The sequence below is a fragment of the Dipodomys ordii genome, unplaced genomic scaffold (assembly GCF_000151885.1).
Source record: "Dipodomys ordii isolate 6190 unplaced genomic scaffold, Dord_2.0 Scaffold15, whole genome shotgun sequence".
Classification (NCBI taxonomy): Eukaryota; Metazoa; Chordata; class Mammalia; order Rodentia; family Heteromyidae; genus Dipodomys; species Dipodomys ordii.
In genome coordinates, this window is record NW_012267231.1 from 13,936,568 (window position 1) to 13,954,723 (window position 18,156).

General features: G+C 42.0%; 1 protein-coding gene across 1 annotated transcript in view; it reads right to left on the reverse strand.

The window, feature by feature from the left end:
• Uaca (uveal autoantigen with coiled-coil domains and ankyrin repeats) overlaps positions 1-16,961 on the reverse strand; it is a 31,961-nt gene extending 15,000 nt beyond the window's left edge. Inside the window, exons 1-10 of the mRNA XM_013012164.1 lie at positions 16,831-16,961; positions 14,363-14,496; positions 11,599-11,687; positions 8,264-8,328; positions 7,451-7,508; positions 6,846-6,916; positions 6,639-6,745; positions 4,046-4,227; positions 3,022-3,059; positions 155-214 (exon numbers count right to left, since the gene is read on the reverse strand). Of these exons, the coding sequence (XP_012867618.1) occupies positions 155-214; positions 3,022-3,059; positions 4,046-4,227; positions 6,639-6,745; positions 6,846-6,916; positions 7,451-7,508; positions 8,264-8,328; positions 11,599-11,687; positions 14,363-14,496; positions 16,831-16,866 (840 nt within the window). The 5' untranslated portion in view covers positions 16,867-16,961. The remainder of the gene's footprint in view (positions 1-154; positions 215-3,021; positions 3,060-4,045; positions 4,228-6,638; positions 6,746-6,845; positions 6,917-7,450; positions 7,509-8,263; positions 8,329-11,598; positions 11,688-14,362; positions 14,497-16,830) is intronic.
• Between the last annotated feature and the right edge of the window lie 1,195 nt (positions 16,962-18,156).

Sequence of the window (18,156 nt, forward strand, 5' to 3'; positions counted from 1 at the left end):
AGTGGCAGAACATCTGTTTGCAAGTCCTAGGCCCTGAGTTCAAGCCTTAGTTTCCCCCCACACCCGAAGTCAATTCTTGTAGAATAAACTAGAAAAGACATAGTCACAGACCACCTGTGCTTAAAGGAAGCACCAAGTTGGCTCTCCTTTGTACCTGAACACTGGGACGCTCTCTCTGATTCGACTTCATGTTGATCTCTTCTTTTACATTCCACTTTGGAGAAACATAAAGAAAGGGCAGGTTAGCACGCATGAGGGCACAGAAAAGTACAGCAGACTGCACATACCACCAGGGGGCGGCATGTCCACTTAAAATGCACAGTGTTTCAATGAGACAGGGTTTACTAAGACAAGTGTAGCAGGTTTTTAAATACTAAGAGAATTTTTAAAACTTAACAATTGGTTTAGATTAAAACCATCACATTTGAAAAAGGAAAATTTGTACTAGACACAACACACACACACACACACACGCGCACACGCACACGCACACGCTGTACTAAAAGCCCCATCTACCACTCCCAAATAAGAGTGTAATTAGAAACAGCAGGTCGCATTAAGTGGTAAGGACAGCAGGGGTCCCTACAACTTGCTTTCCCCTCTAGCCCTGCTCAGACACAATCTCAGGAGTGGCTTCCTGAGGAGACAGACAGCCCTGCTACCCAAGTACACAAAAGTTCTCCAAATGGCCTGGGCGGGTAAACATTGTTTTTGTGCACCTACTGTTGTGCAACTTTCCTGCAGCTTAGAGACTAATGTCAACAAAAACACAACACAGTGAGTAAACAGACCAACCCTTAGCCTCCATTTTTTCCCCAAAACTCATCTTGACATCTGCAGAATAACTAATTTAGAAAGCTAAAAAACCTCTTCCTGAGGTTTTCATAAGAGATTGTTTTCATACTCCAAATTATTGTTCTCGTTTCATCCAGTTTTGTTGAACCAAGTTTTAAACCATCATTCTAATGTGTCTGGAGGAGAATTTGGGTATTATTAAAAAGCTACTCTGTATCCGACTCTTTGAAGGCTTCTGTTATAACTAACCATCATTCTAGGACTTGCATAAAACATTAAAGGTGTGGTCCAAATTTGGCTCCAACTACTTTTCTGCCAGAGGCCTGTCCACCAGAGGAGCCTGTCATCTGGGCACAGCTCACTTTATCACCCCCCTTTCCACAATTCCTCCACTCCACCCCAGCTCCGCAGAAATGCTGACCTTAACACTAGATTCCTGATAGATTCCTAAAGTCCCTCCCTGGCACCCTGGCTCCACAGGGTAGGGCACACACCATTGATGGTACCCCAGTACCTGCTGCTGGCCAGCAGTGGTGGGGTGTGCGGGTATAAATGCAAAGTCCTTGACTTAGCAACTGCTACCTGACTGGCTTCGCCTGCCTCCTTCACTGAGCACAGCTTCCTTTGTCTGTGAGGCCCTACTCAGCCCCACCCTTGGCAGCTTCCTCCCTCAGCCTGCTTTAACTTCTTGGAGATGAAGGGAGGGGCATGCTGCCCTGTGCTGCCAAATTCTTCTTCCTCCAGACCTAGGTGCTTTCAAGGGCTGGGACCACACACTGATGTCCCCTGCAGACACTAGAGGTGTATGTGCAAGTACACTGCGGGCTTCTGATCATAGGACCAGAATAAATCCTATGGACAGCGGGGATTCTAGGAGTATACAATACAAAATGGAAACACAGCATTTCAGAGCCAGCAGCCTTACTGTTCCCAGCAAAACACAAGCTCCTCATTTTTACTCAGATAACCTACAAGGAGCTCTGCACTGCTTCCCTCTAACAGCGCCCCCTACTGAACATGAACACTGCAGAGTGCAGTTTTCCTGGATTCCATGTGCAGACTGAGCAGTGGACACTGTATTTGACTCCTTTCTTCCTCCTCCTTCTCCTCCTCCTCCTCCTCTTATCCTAGGTTGGCTAGCAGAGGAACAGGGAGAGGTTAGAAAGTTACCCCAGATGAAAAGAAAAGTGGGAACAGACAGACAACAGACATGAGCCATGTGTGGGTGACGCTGCACACTGATGCAGGGAAGGGAGATGCTTGAATGCAGCATGGGAGTCGGCGGATGATGAGATGGCAAAGTGATGGTGAGGCGCGGGTGGTACCTGAGGGCTTTCTCTTCGGGGACTAGAGGTTCTGGAGGAGAGCAGAGAGCTAGCGTGGGAGGAAAGCTGCCTACGCTAGCCTGGAGCCAGAGTGCCGTACAACCACTTCAACTTGAGAGAGGAGAGCAGAACAGGACACATTTACTCCAGCTGAGACACAAAACCAGTGTTAAACTGCTTGTTAATAAAATTAGTACCAAGTATAAACTGTTTCGGGGACTATGTTATTTTTTAAAGACAAGTCCTCAATTAGATCCACATATAAGAAATACAAAAAGAAGAAATGTTAAGAGCAGTATTAAAATCACAACATATTATTAGTTTTGAGTCCTGTGTTTTTGCATGGTGGGGCCTGCCAGCACTCAGGAGGCTGAGGTAGGAGGACCTAGAGTTTGTGGCCAGCCTACGAAGGGAGACCCAGTCTGAGAAAAAACAAAACCCAAACAAAAGACCAAGAACACCAACAATTATCTGTCCTCCCACCCTCCCCCCAAACCCAGTTATCTTCATTTCTTAGTGTACTGGTAGCATCTCCCAGAACAGGACATACTTGGCTCTGTTATAAGGAGAAGAGGGCAGGCAGTACCTGACAGGCCAAAACTCATCACTTAAGAACCTCAAGTAAGGATAGGAACTTCACACATTAGGAGGTGATCAAGGCCCCAGACTGCCTGCCCACCCCCTATTGGGCGTATTAACTGAGACTGATCTACGTGAAGGTGTCGTCACAGAACATCAGAACATCATGACCCCAGCACCCAGGTTCTTCATGGGCATAGATCACCAAGTAGGGCATCATGCTCCAAACTCACAGGAGTGGTATATCTCTAACTGGCTTTCCCAAGCACGTCAATTAAGCCACACACTACACATAATGGTTAAAATTAAAATTAAGTTCTACCTGTTGCAAAGGGGCTCCTTTCCTCCAAAGTTCTCTCCCTAAAGATTAAAGAGAGAGAAAACCGGTGGGACAACAGGGTAAATCGGGCAGGTGTGTAAGTACATTTTAAACCTTCCTCGAAAGCTTGCCAGAGCTTATGACAAGATATCATTGTTTTCATCTATCCAATTAGCAAGTTTCCCCCTTCCCCCAAATGATGGTATTAAGGTAAACTGGGAAGAAATTTGTTAATAAATATCAAAAAAACTTAAACCAGTGTACATCCCTGCTGCCTAGTGACTCAGTCCCTAGGAATTTATCTAAAGGGGATAATAAAAATATTGCAAATATTTATCTATACAAACAAACCAGGGGAAAACTCTAATAGCTTAAACACCTCCTGTAGAAAGATGCTTTATCAAACTAAATTTAAATAAATGGGATCTTATGCATCACAAAAAATATACTATAGAAAAATATTTGCGATTGGAAAAGCCAAATTCAAATATACTATCAAAAAGTTAAATTATTACCCCAACATGAGCAGGAAGAAAGACTATAAGGAGACGTGGGCCCCAGCTCATACGTGGAGGGGCCGGAGCAGAAAATGAATGGCTACCTGTGCATTGTGCTTTTATATATTTTCCAAGTTTTCTTTCATAAACAGAAAAATATCCACAAGCATTCAGAACTGAGTAACTGACTGGTTTGTATGTGTGTGGAAACAGCTGTTGTTTCTTTAAAGCTTTAGAAGAATAAAAGTTAGGGGTTTCCCTCTTCCTTAGCAGAAGAAAGAAAATCAATGTTATTTTTATGGGTCCATCAAAAAACATTAGTAAGACATTTGAATTGCCTTGCGCCTTGGTTCTTAGATTGGTCCACAGATCAAGGTTCACTTGATAAACTCAACTATATGTGATAAAACTTCCTGGCAATAAGTGACGATGACATAATTAAGCCAATCATGACAGAGGGAGGGGGACCAGGTCTCAGGATCGCTGCTGACCAAGTCAGCCGTATTTCCTGGTCACAGAAAGGTCTGTACCTTTGCTGGCATTCTCTGATGCAGTCCTCAGCAAGGTGAGGATGTCCAGGTTGTCCCCAATTCTTGCATAGTAAGAACTATCATGGCCGAGGGCATCCAGCAAGCTTACGTCAGCACCATTTCTAATTAAGACTTCTACAGCATCTCTGCAGCCATACTCACAGCCCAGCATGAGAGCAGTTCTGAAAGGCAGACAGAAGAAATTGAGGAGAACCCCAGAGAACAGTCCAGAATAACTCTGCCAGGGGCACCTTAAAGAAGAGACAAGCACTTTAAGAAGTTGCACTTACTATAGACACATATAGATTTCACTTTATACTTTTATCCTGTATTTTTCACATTTATAAAAGCATTTGCCTTATGTTGTTTGCAGACAGAATCTTCTACCATCTCATACTTTCTTAGGCCACCAAACTAACCCATTTTATTCCACTTCTTCAATGTCCTATAAATAATCACCCTCATCTTTGTTCAAACCCAATGATTTGCCTCTGAACATTTAAAATACTATTTATAGAAACAAAGTGCAGGAAATGGAAGCATGGGTTTTATTGTTGTTGGTCATGGTGGTGTTTATTTCTGCTTTTGGGATTTTTGTTGTTGTTATTGTTGTCTTTTGGGGGGGAGGAGCAAATAGGGGTACAGAAATGGAGGGAGGAAGGGTGAACAAATGCAACCATGGTACCAGTAGACACTCGGTGGAAAACAAACTATGTAACTTGTGGGCCAGAGACAGGAGGGGAAAATTGGGTGAAAGTAAAGGACATCGTCTAAAAAAGAAATGTGCTGACTTATGAAATGATAAGCCCTCTATACAACACCTTAATATCATTAATACAATTACATATATATTAAAACCCCACTATTCAAGGTCCCTTTGTGAGCTGAGCCATAGCATACAAACTTCCCCTAGAAATCCTTCTCCTTTCAGTGAAGGAGGAGATTTTCTTCCTGGGTCCTGTTGCTTCCTCGATAAGGAGATCTTTCAGATCTACAGGCAGGCTTCATTTGAAATGTAGCTCAGTGCCCCTGTAGATCTACAGGAGAAACTCATTACACATCCCACACACTCACAGTATAGTGGCAAAGCACAATTGCGCAGTAATAGCCTTAAATTGTTGTGGAAACTTACAAGGATCCTAGAAATTATTTTACCAAATCCTGTAATTTTATTGATGAGGGAACAAACACTTGTTGAAATCAAGTCCTGATCCTGTGTCTCACTCTGTTTTCAATTGTGGACACTGAAACACAATTGTTTCATTAGAAAATTTATTCTTGCCTTTCATGACAAATGCTCTCTTTCTTCTATAGCCTCCTTTCCCTTAGTTGCTAGTCTAAAATTCTGTTTAAAAAAATGAAATGAAGTTTTTGTTATTAGGTTAAAACTGCTAAAGATGAAACAGGAAAAAAAATCCTATTTTTGAACCATCAGCTATTCAATTACAAAACACATGCTGCCCTGCCTTACTGAGATTTTTGTCAATCTTCAGTGGGAGGAAAAAAAGCCCTTTCAAAAATATAAGGTCCATACAAACATGAGACATATTCACTGATAACTAGATTATCTCTCTCTGCTTGTAAAATGTAATCTTTTTTAAAAAAACATTTCATTTATTCTGGACTAGGTAGGCATTTTAAGTTGTTTTTCTAACAAGCACGAAATATTACAGAAGTAATAATTCCTTATCCCTCAGGTAAAACTTAATCTTTAAAATCAAATTTTCTTATTCATGTTTTGGAACCAGATTAGACTGAATGAAAAAGGCTAATATTAAAAAAAAAACTGTTAGTCACACTAATGATTTAGTTGCTTAAGAATTTCCTTCTTTGAGATGTCTGAAAAATAAAAACAATGGGAACTATAAAATCCAAAGACTACTTTGTTTTTCTGCTTCCCATAAATTAAAAGCAACAGGATACAACGTTAAGAAAAATGAAATCAAATAAAAAGAATGACTTTATTCTTAACTGTCTATAAAATCCCAGAAGACAACACTAGGACCCAGCAGCCTGAGATGAAAACACCTAGGAAATTAACTGACACACAGCCAGCAAGCCACAGGGTGCCAAGAACACCTTCCCACTCCAGAGATAAGGGAATTACTTTATTCCCTTGTTATTTCTTATTTGTGCCCATTTCATTAAGCCTCATGGTCACTTGGCTTGCTTGCTCATAGTTGGTGCTCTACCACTTGAGCCATGATTTCAGTTCAACATTTTGCTGGCTAGCTGGAGATAGGTTCTCAAAGACTTTTCTGCCCACGTTGGCTTCAAACTATGATCTTCCAGGTCTCAGCCTCCTGAGTAGGTAGGATTACAGGCATGAGCCACCAGCATCTGTCTAAAGGTATTTTTAAAGCTTAAAATAACCTGGAGTCCTCTTTCCTTCAGCCTCTAACCCAATCAGAGCTTTTATTCAGTGTTCATCCTGCCACCTGTCCCTCTCCTTCCTCCCTACAGACTGCATAATGGGAAGTAGACACTAACTAAAAGAGAGCCAAGGATGAGGAGCTGCGGGGATGGCAATCATGACATGGTAACAAGGTCTCATCGTCACCAGCCATGTAAGAAACTACAAGGAGAGAATTACCTGTTTTGTTTATCCCTGGAATTAATATCAGCCCCTTTATCTATCAGCAGTTGACATATCATCGGCCTACACATCTGAGTGGCCAGGACAAGTGGTGTCCGCCCGTCCTAAGCAACAAGAAAAATAAACCAGCATGAAGACAACCAATCAGACACCACACGAAGCTCACAGACCAGAGCAGAAGTGAGATCACGAGCATGGACTCACTATGTCTTTGGCGTTCACAGAAGCACCGTGGTCGCAGAGCAACTGTATGCTGGATGGACAGTCTGCCATTGCTTTGGGAGAGAAAGGACAACAAATAAATAAAAGTACCTAAAATGCAAGAAGAAAAAACTGAAAGAAAATTAAGGCTGTATAAAAACTCTGAAGGAAAGTTAATGAACAACAACATTTTTACTACGTATCACTCTAACATATGCCAATATTTCCTATATGTGAGAGGGTAGGTAGGATGTTTTCCAGAAAACAACAGGAATTTCACATTTAGAAGAGACAGGCAAGAAAAGCATGTTCAGAGATAACTAAAAAGTACTCAAATATCTAGTTGTTGAGGGTGTACCTTTCTTTATGCCACCTAAAGAATAATTAAGAAAAGTCTGTGTGACTCCATCTCCAATTAACCAGTGAAGTGCCAGACTGGAGGCATACCTCAAGTGGTAGAGCGCCAGCCGTGAGCAAGAAAGCCGAGCAAAAGAGTGAAGCCTTGAGTTCAAGCAGTACCAGCACAAAAAGACAAACAGAACCATGTTGGGATGAATTTGAATGAGCAGACACCCAGGGGCTCCCGCACAGGCAGGTGCTGGGCTCACCTGCATCATGAAGTGCAGTTCTGCCCTGTAGGTCCACGAGCTCGGTGGGGCAATTGTACTGTGGAAACAGAAACCTGGTGATCTGGGAGTTTACTTTAAAATCCGATATCCACACTCAAACCAACAGCTGTTATTTAATCTGCAAATATTCCACTTATCAAAGAAAGTAAAGACTTTCGACAATCTACTAAATATTTTGACATGAAACAAATAGAATAACGTCATCTAACTGTAAATTTAACAGCATTCTGCCAAACAGGAAACATATGGACATTACAATAGCATGCAGTATTGAAAATACATTATTGTTTGGGATTTTATTTTCAGCAAGAATTAAAAGGAGCTGCTGAATCAAAGCACAAGTCGGTTCCTCTAGGCAGCTGAGTGGCAAACACTGAGTGGACCTGCAAAAGCTAACTCAGCCAAGAAGTTCATAGGATGCTGTGATTAGTCCATTACAAGTTTCACTAATGATGTTACTGCTCCATCATCAACATTATCTATGTTTGTACAGAAATAGATAAATCATTTGTTGTATTATTTTATCTTATGCCATGTTCTAGACCACAGAAAATTCCAATCTCCAGCTAAGGTCAACAGGAAGGTCAAGTCTTTGTTATTTATTTTTAATATGCTGAGTTATGTACTTTGCTTCCCTGGTGTTTTTGTTCTCCATCCTTCACATTCCTTCATGAATGATGGAAAAAAACCATGAAACCCAACAGTCAAAGTCACCCTACCATTTTCTTTGCTCTCAAATCCCAAAACGATAGTAAGAACACATTTTTTTTTCTTGCAGTAAAAATAACCTACCTGTAGAAGTTTCTGTAGGCACAATGCATGTCCATACTTAGCAGCCAGGTGCAGAGCATTTCTCCCTAGAAAAGAAATCATGGGAAACGTATGGGAAGGAGCCTATGAATTTTCATAGAAATTATTTTAAAAATCACTTGTAACCCCTCTGTACATCACCTTTCTAATACTTTATAAGCAGGCTTTCATTGTTGTCACTTTACAGTATGCTATTTTAATATGAGATAATAAACACACCAAAACAATGAAGGTGGAAAAGAAAATAATGATATAAATCTCCAAAGAGTAGTACCTCTACCCTATGCACCACCATGTCGTTTGTAGCACACAGACAAAGCTGGTAGTGAAATCCTGGTGAGAGAAGGGGAAGGTAGAGGAGAGGATAGAGGAGGGAAGGAGAGGAGAGGAGACCTAGATTTCCTGTGGGTGGTGGATATGGAGAGAGTAAAGACAGAGAGGTTACAGAAGGGGGTCTCAAATGTTTATGCTTCAGCTAAAATTCAAAGTCCACGTGTCTCTGAGAATCAGAGGTGAAGTTTAGTGTTCAAGGCTGCACCCAAGGTTGGGGAGGTGACTGACAATCTGGAAGGTGATTCTGAACTCCAGAAAGGTTCACTTGTAGAGAACATCCTACCTCCAAACTCTCTTGTAGTTGTTTGTGTGTGTGCATGTGTGTGTGTTTGTGTGTGTGCACACGCACGCGCAGGCACAGATAATCCTGGGGGAGCTTAAATTCAGGGTTAGGGAACAGTCCCTGAACAGCTAGCACTTTACCACTAGAGCCACAGTGCCGTTTCCAGCTTTTTCTGAGTACTTTATTGGAGATAAGAGTCTCATGGACTTTCCTGCTTGGGCTGGCTTCAAGCCTCAATTCTCAGTTCTCAGCCTCCTGAGTAGCTAGGCTTACAGGCATGAGCCACCTGTACCTGGTGTAATTGTATTTCTTACACAGCCGTCATTCTTGAAAGGCAAAGATATGAGTCTCACTAGGTTATGCCAGCTTCTAGTTTTTAATGCTCCAAATTTCTTTCTAACCTATCTTAAAACTTAATTTCTGCTAGAGAACAAGTAATTTACAGTCTGACTATTCTAGATGGATAATCTGGTTCTGAATTCTCTGTTTCACGAGTTTGGATAGGTGACAAATTTTTCTGGGTCTGATCACATCTATATAGCTGATTAACCAGATTTTAAAGCAAAAACACAGACAGGTCTCTAAATGAGCAGTGAGAACACGGTCAGGGACACTAGGCTGTTGTTCAGCAAAGTAGTGTGCAAACTTTGTTACCTAAAAATGTTAGTCAGGGCTGAGGAAATACCAAATCTGGCCATAGAAACAGCAGCAAGAAAACATTAGATATAAAGTTGCAACTTTCAGAAAAATGCCAAAGAGGCTGGGGAGCAGCGGGTACCAAGAAATAACCTTCATAGGAAACAGGAGTTAAGATGATTTACACATGCACACGTATGCATGCATGTGTATCGATCTATACATGCTTTGTTTTGCTTTGCTTTGAGACAGGGTGTCACTATGTAGTCCGGGGCTGATCTCAAACTCATGATCCTCCTGTCTCAGCTTCCTGAGTGCTGGAAAAGAGGAGTCCACCATCATGCTTGACTTTACATATATGTGCATGTGTGTGTGTGTATATATATATATATATATATATATATATATATATACATATATATATATACAAGTACATCAAATATATTTAACAAATACCTACATCGGGTTAAAAGCAGCCACCAGAGCAATTAAGAAAGGTTCTTATTTTAAACAAAGGACAGCTCTAATGACAATGAACCAATGAAACATAGACTCAGCTACACAGAGGACAGGAAGAGCTTGGTGAGGCCCTGGGCCTGGTGTGTGGATAATACACCATGCAGCTCTATCTGCACTGAAGGAGGGAGGCCTAAGTCACTCATTCAGCAGCAGGCAAAGGTGTCCAGATAGAAAACACACACAATACAACACAGGTTTGAACTGAATCAGCACAAGAACAGCCCCAAGAGTTCTTAAGAGGTTCAATCTACAACTTCTAAAAATGTGTGCTATCCACCGATGTAAGAAGTGCTCACAGTAAACACGTTCTTCCTTTGTTCAAAAGTAAACAATAAATTGCGTTTGGTCTGTAATTTGGAAATGATGGATCTTCAGGTGCCAATTTTCCTCACTAACCCAACTGTGATGTATCTCCCTCTCTGTGCTCCCTCTAAGTCACTGTGGGTTAGTAGTAATATACTGACTTGTCCAAATGTGGCAACACAGCAAGCAGAGGTGGGATTTCTTTTTTCTTTCAAGGACTATTTGGATCTTTACAAAATAACAGTATAGGCAGGTGGGCTAAGGGCAGCCTAGGAGAAGCATTCAAGTCTGCCCATCATGGCTTCTAGGGCTTTCAGCTGCTGTTCCTTAGTTGGAAAAGTATTGGAATTATAAGAAAAGTCTCTACTTTAGGACAACTCTGTGTGTAGCTGAATTACAAAGCATGGCTATGGATCACAGTGCTGTTAAAATCCCAGACAAATGAGAAGGGCTGACTTGATGAGTCCACAACCCTTGCTCTGCTGTTGAGGGAAAGCAGAAATGGGTTCAAGTACTCTATCCTATCTTTGATATGCAATGTAAGACTTCAAAGGACACACTTAAGTACCTCTAGATATAAGCAGAAGACAGATTCTGTCTATATATGAATTTTTTTAGATATAGCTGAGCAAACACCAGAGGAGTTCTTTCTGAGATAAAATACAACCTGACGGAGACTGGTCTGCAGGTCTGGGCAGAGAACTTGGGCTCAGCACCCCAACCTCCCCAGGCTAATGTGAGGATGAGAGGAGTTCCTACATAGAAGCTGCAGGAGGCTTATACAATGTGAAACAAATGCCCACTGTCCTGGTAATTAGCAGAATTCTGAGGCCCATCAGGAGAATGAACTCATAACAGCATGGAGCACAAACTAAAAGGACCTCAAGATTCTTCAAATCAGAACCTTTAGGACTGGCAAGACTACTAAGACCAGCACTAGACTACAGGTCTCCACCTGCTTAGTAACACTTTCTCCTGTTTCCTATCCCAGATCTCTCCCAACAGTGATACTTCAGAAGTTAACTCTGTCTCAACTATTTGAAAAGAGAATTTAGGATTTCTCCTGCGTTGCCCCATTTAGGTCTGGTTTAGAAGGTTAGCAGTGTCTGGGTGGTAGAATGCTGGCCTAGTACCTGCAAGGCCCTGAATACAATCCTTAGCACCTCCCCCAGAGAATGATGGAAGATGAGGTTTGGAACATCTTCCTGTTTTATTGCAGGCTACAGCAGTTCAGTTAGCATACCTGCAGGGTCGCTGGCTGTGAGGTCCACTCCATGTATGAGGATGGCGTTCAAACACTCAAGGTTCCCCTTGGAGGCCACCACATGGAAGCTGACCACAAAGAAAACAATTGTTACTCCAAGGACATGACTAGAGCCCACCTGAGTGTTAGATGCCAGTACAAGAGGTCAGAGATCACAGCACATCTACAATGCTTCATTAATTCTGGCATGCCAGAGGCTGCCGACGTGCTTCAGAAAGTGTGTGCAAGGAGTTGCAAAGGAAATATGAAAAGCCACCTCACAGAAATCTATTTTTGCAATTGGAAAATCAACTCTTGCAAAGATTTCTTTTTAAAAAACAGGACATAGGCCATGGTGGCCTAGCCCTATAATCCTGGCTAATCAGGGAGGCTGATCCAGATCTTAGCCTCCCTGATTAACTAGGATTTGAAGCCAGCCTGGGCAGAAAACAACCAGCAAAATCAGGACTGCAGGCACTGCTCACATGGTAAGACAACTGAGTGAGCCACGCAATGTGAGGTCCCGAGTTCATATTCTAGTACCACCAGAAGAAAACATTTAAATATAGAAAACATGGACTTTGACTTCCAGAATTTTGAGAAGACCCAGGCAATGTGGACCGTGGTTACCTCAGGGGACAAGTAGAAAAGTTGCAAGGAAATACAAATAAACCATGACTAAGCCAGGTTGCAAGGAAAGACAGAGGCCCACAGAGAAGACATTCAAATCCAAGGCCGAGTCCTCCTTAGAAGCATTTAGCCTCCATAGTAGGCAGTTGGGAGGACGAGCAGCACTTTCACAGCCCCAAGCGAGTGGGCAGTGGAGCCCACAGCTCAATGTAGGTACAGCTCCACGTCGGTACACAAGCCACCTGGGGAGGGGAGCCAAGGGCTGCACTAGTGTAGAGGTAAACTGAGGAAACAGATCCTTGTTTAACAGATCCTTAGGTTTAAGCCTAAAATATTTTCTTTCCAAAACCACTCTGAAGAAGTACTTGTTACAAAAAAAAGAGATAAAATAGAAATATATTTTCTGTCATTACAGATAATACAGAAGATACATTTGTAGCATGTTCTAAGTACAAAATGCTTTAATAAAGTAAGACTCTAGTTTATGTGTACCTATCTGAAAGAGAAATGCTTTGTTCTGTGAATCCCAAGGAGTTGTTCTCTTTCCTCTGGTGAAAAACCTCCAAGACTAACACTATTCCAGTCTTTAACCGGAGTTCACAGCTCATCAAGTAACACCAAATTATTAAAACGCTATTCTTGCAACTCTAAATTATTATAATACACTAAATAATCTCACTCAATTGAACCTTAGACTGAAAACCCCCAAAACATCAACCAAAAACCAATCCTGAGGCAACCTTCATTCAAGACATCAAAAGTATGAATGAGCACATTTGAGTTTCTTCCCTTCATATTTTAACACTTTACTGTTTGGAAAAGACACTGGAAGAACAAAGTCACTTTTAGATATTAATGCCTTACTATTTGTACTGTAAGTATGGAGAAAAACAAGGGAAGGACTAAGCTCTACACCTGTCAAGGTACTACATGATAAAACAGAATACACTTAAGACTTTTCGAACTTTATTGCTCTTAAAAGTGACTTCATTTGTAGTCCTGTTTTGCTCTCTTTACTGTATTTTCATTGACCTACATCAAAAATTGTTCATGTCCTAGCATTCATTTCTATATTTAGTGCCTAGTTTCCAGTTATGATATTCTGAAGAGAATTCATGCAAGCAAAGGCTGAGGAATTTCAGGAAATGGAACTTTTCACCTCTAACCTTGGAAGGGTGCCCAGATAAGACTTCCACTGTGATAATTAATAGACCATCTTAACAGAATCTAGATCTGCCCTTTAACCCACTGCTTCCTGCCTCACAGAAAAGGAAGCAATGGGGACCTAGAATGAGTAGGGAAGAAGCACAGGGTTCAGAAGCCACAAACAAGCAAGATGTCCTCCTCGGGGACACAACGGCACACACACAGGTGACACTAGTATCCAAGGGAAAACCTGAGTTGGCAGGAAGGGGAATTTGTGAAGAGGCTGGGTTTGTCTCTCAGGTCTGTGACTTTTCATGCGATTAGAACAAGCTCTTTGATGTCTGCAAGCTTCTTCCTGCTACTTTTATGGAGATCAATATGGTAAGGACAATGCTTCAAAATAACCACAACTGCAGTTCACCATGCTAATGGTATTCTGGTGTCCACTCATGAGCTTGGGAACTGATTGTTGTGGCACTGGGGATTGAACTCAAGGCCTTGCACTAAGCATTTAAGTAACTCTACCACTTGATCACATGTCTGCACTTTTTTACATGAGCATTTTCCAGGCAGTATTCTCACTAGGCCTGGGCTGGAGGGGGAGGCATCACTGGGATGACAGGCATGTGCCACCATGTCTAGCCATTGTGCTTCCCCTGCCAGCTGGAGTCAGAGACTTTAACCACTGGACTCCACAGGTGAGAGAAGATGGGGTCTCATGAATGTCTTTCTGCCCAGGCTGGCCATTTCAAATCCACCCCCATCTCTGCCTCCCAAGTAACTAGGATTACAGGCTTGACTCACTGAGCCCAGCTTAGGGAATCTCTAAAATGGATAACGATCATTAGGTTGTTTAAAATTGTACTGCTGTGAGTTCTGACAAAGACCTTTAAAATGAGGAAGTGGAGAACCACCATTCATAAACTTTCATTTGTATCCAGGTGTACCGGAACTGCCTTGGGACTCACAGCACTTAGGGAATACTTACGCAGACCGGCCTTCCACATCTACTTTGCCAGGGTTGATTCCTTTTTTAGCAAGGATTGAGGACACTTTCTCCACATCCCCCCTCTCTGCAGCTTTCATCAACCGGTCATCATATTTATTCCAATCTGCTGCTTGCTGCAGAAAGGGAAAGAGACAGAATAGTGTGCAATGTTAGGGACGCGTTGTACTGCAGAACAGCTCATTCACTTCCAACTGCAGCCCGCTGAGCTACCCTCACCAGCACAACAGCTCCAAACCTTCCCCAAACACTGGACATCTACACATTGCCTGCATTATACTTCCAGTTAATAATGACTGGACACCTTCTCTGTGCCAAGCATGAACAACCTAACCAATCGTAGGAAACCAGAAGCCAAGGCTCTGGGACATTCACTGACCTCAGTGGCCAAGCCTGGTTCCTGTGGTCCCCAGTCAGTGTGTATGCCCAGTCCCTAGCTCATGCTTTTACAAATCGCATTCTGGGTATACATCGCCTAGGATCCCTAGATGCAGTGTATCTCTGTCTTCATTTTAAGAAAATATACTCTTGCTCCACATATTTAAGAGGTACTATTAGAATCCACTTATGGAAGCAAATCATACAAACGTAGACATAGAACAATTTATTATGATTATATATTGATAAACTATGCAGAAAAAATATTAAGAAGCCTCTAAAGTATTTACTTCTTAAACTACTAAAATAACAGGATTAAAGAGGCCTCTCATTTTCTTCCTTCATCTTTACATTCAACAACATGTTATTATGAAAAAAAAAAAAAAGCTGTGCAGGTGCAGTGGCTCACACCTTCTCCAGGGGAGGCACAGACAGGAGGATCACTTGAGGATCACTTGAGGATAGACATATCCAAAAAATAATTAAATGAAGCAATAAAAAGGCTGAGTGTGTGGCTCAAGCGGCAAAGCACCTGCCAGCCTAACAAGGTAAAGGCCTTCTAACCCTAGTACCATCCACTCAAAAGATTCCTATTTTTGAGTTCAGACTGGGGCTTGAACTCAGGACCTCACACTTTCCCTGGGTTTTTCTGCTCATAGTCAACATTCTATCACTTGAGCTACTCTTCCAGTTCAAGCTTGTTGCTGGTTAACTGGAAATAAGGGTCTCTTAGATTTGTCTGCCCAAACTGGCTTTGAACTGTGATCCTCAGGATCTCAGCTTCTGGAATACCTAAAATTCTCACCAGTGCCTGGTGAGAAATATTTTTAATTGTAACAAAAACTCAGTGAGCAAATTATTTAAAAGGAACATAAAAGGTAGGTTTTGTTTCTTTAAATAGAAGGATATAACACACAAAATGTATTTTAATTATATCAAGGTTATCTTTAGCTTTGTTTGAAGAAAATATATTTAAAATATTCTAAGGCTGAAAGTTTGGATCTTTCTCAGTAAGCAGAAATGTTAGAACCCAGAAATAAAATACATGTTTTTTAAACATGTAAGATTTTATTCTTTTAAAATATCATTATCAACTCACTGTTAAATTCTGAGCTAAATCCAATACTATTTCTAGGTTTTAAAAAGTCTATGTATTTTTCACATAATTTACAAAGCAAATCCTAGGCCTGTAGATATAATAAACCTCTGGTGAATCACTTGAAAAATCTTCTCAGTGTTTGATCAACAGGACCATTATATATCTACATCTTCTCCCCCAAACGAAGTAAGATCACTAATTTTCTAACTACATAAGCGATGTAACTCTTTAAACACTTAAAATAGAAAGTAGGGAAATCTGGAAATCAAAAATCTTAACTTTCTCCTGCAATGTAGCATCTCAGTGGAATCTGCCCCAGAACTGGACTTTGGAACTGAGGCAGTCTGAAATTCGTTAAATATGGTGGTCAGCCCCCTTCCTCCTTCCTTCACACCAAGCATAGAGAACATGGTCCTGTAGGCCCGTATCTAAGCTCCATTCAGGAGTCACCTTTGTTCATCTTTGGAACAAACAGCTCTGTGCTGGGTTTGAGGAGTGGGAGTGGGTGTAGCCCCAAATTCCTGGCCCATTGAGTCATGGGCACACACTTGCTCTACATTGATGAGTTTATCCTTACGACTAATTAAAACAGTCTTTATTTCCAAGTAATCTTGCTGGTAAAGAAAGAAAGTATTTAAATCACGAACAGGTAGTAAAAGCCCCAAGAAAGGTCTTTATAAAAAGGTAATTAAGGGTGAACAGTTCAGCCTCCTATTAAGACTGTAGTGGCCTCTACTTCAGTAAACACCATTTTCAGGTCTGGTCCAGTGTCAGTTAACAGAAATACTGCCCAGTACTAAAATTCTATCCTGGGCTTTTTAAACCCGGAAAACCAAGACATTTGTTTTCTATCACTAACTGCACAGACAAACCAGGAAAGAATATAATACTACAAAATTAGCCAAGTAGTTTTGCGGAAGCCCTGGATTGAACGCTAACAGGGCCCCATAGCACTGGCCCCAGCAATACCTACTCTGTTGTTAGGGGCACAGGACACCCAGCAGTTCATCCTAGACACAGATGAGCTACGCAAGAAGCACTCGGCATTAAGTTACAAATCCCTGCCGCTCACAAAGCAAGCGGGAGGACAAGCTCCTGACCGGTCGATGGTCTCAAGGGCTCCACTTCGCTCTAGCTCTGTTTTCTTCCTCAGGATCCTTCTCCACCTTCATCACGTTTGACAGTGATCTTCTTCTTCACTGCACAGCCCCTGATCAAGACCAGTCCATGTCAGGTAGTGTGGCTCCTCCTGTTCCTTCTTCCTTACACGCTGCCTCTCAAAGTCACCCCTTAAAGAGACCCCCCTTGGAAAACCTGGAGCACACACTGCTGCCTGCAGATAAAGCTGGCCACAGCCCACAGGCCAGTTAACAGTGCAGGGCCCGCCTCTTTAGATTCCATAGGACTTGACAGCTGAGAGCGAGGACGTGCTTCTCCTCTGAGTAATGAACGCCCCTTCCTCTCCCTGGGGAAGTGACTCAAACGTACTGTACAGCATGCTCATTATATCCAAACAGCTCGCCTGACACAACAACGCCAGAGACAAATAATTTTTAAACCTGCTTTCAGGCTTACGATCATCTATCACAGTTATAATAGCCCCGCCAGCAGAATATAAAGCTCTATTTAAAGCGAATGTGTCATGCTGTCATTTAAGGAAATGCTCACAGTCACACTTCCAAATTTTCTGTTTCAGTGTCCTACGAGCCTCCTCTGTACACACAAGCAGGTTTTAGCTTACGCCTGCGCCAGGCTGTCTCCTGGCACGTCAGATGAGAAGAGCCGGGCACTGCCAAGGCACTACAGAGACGGCGGCATGAATACGCTCCACAAATTTCAAATTTAACTTGCACTCTCAGTTTCCAAGTTTAGCACCCTGCCTGTTATAACAAGTAAATATTTTTATCAGTGGAAAGTCAAATTATCTGGATTTGGTGCATTAAAAAAACAACAACAACAACAACAACAACTAATCAAGCACTCGAAGAGGCAGATAAGCATTGACTACGAGCTAGACAATGAGCTGAAGTCTGTCCGAGGACCAGGCAGAGGGGCTGACTACCTTCCTGTGCCATCGTTACCCACACACCAACACAGGCCAACCCAAGCTCAGGGTGCTTTTGTTTTTGGTTTTTACCTTGTGCTACTTAACCACAATAGCATGAGAAAAGTCTGCTTTTCCTTCCAAGAACATCATCAGGAAAAGCGAACACTCCTTTCTAGGAAGTTTCTAGGAAGGAGGGCCCTGCTGTGCTATGGGGACTGCGGCTGCCTATGACAGATTCTGTTATAGGAGCTT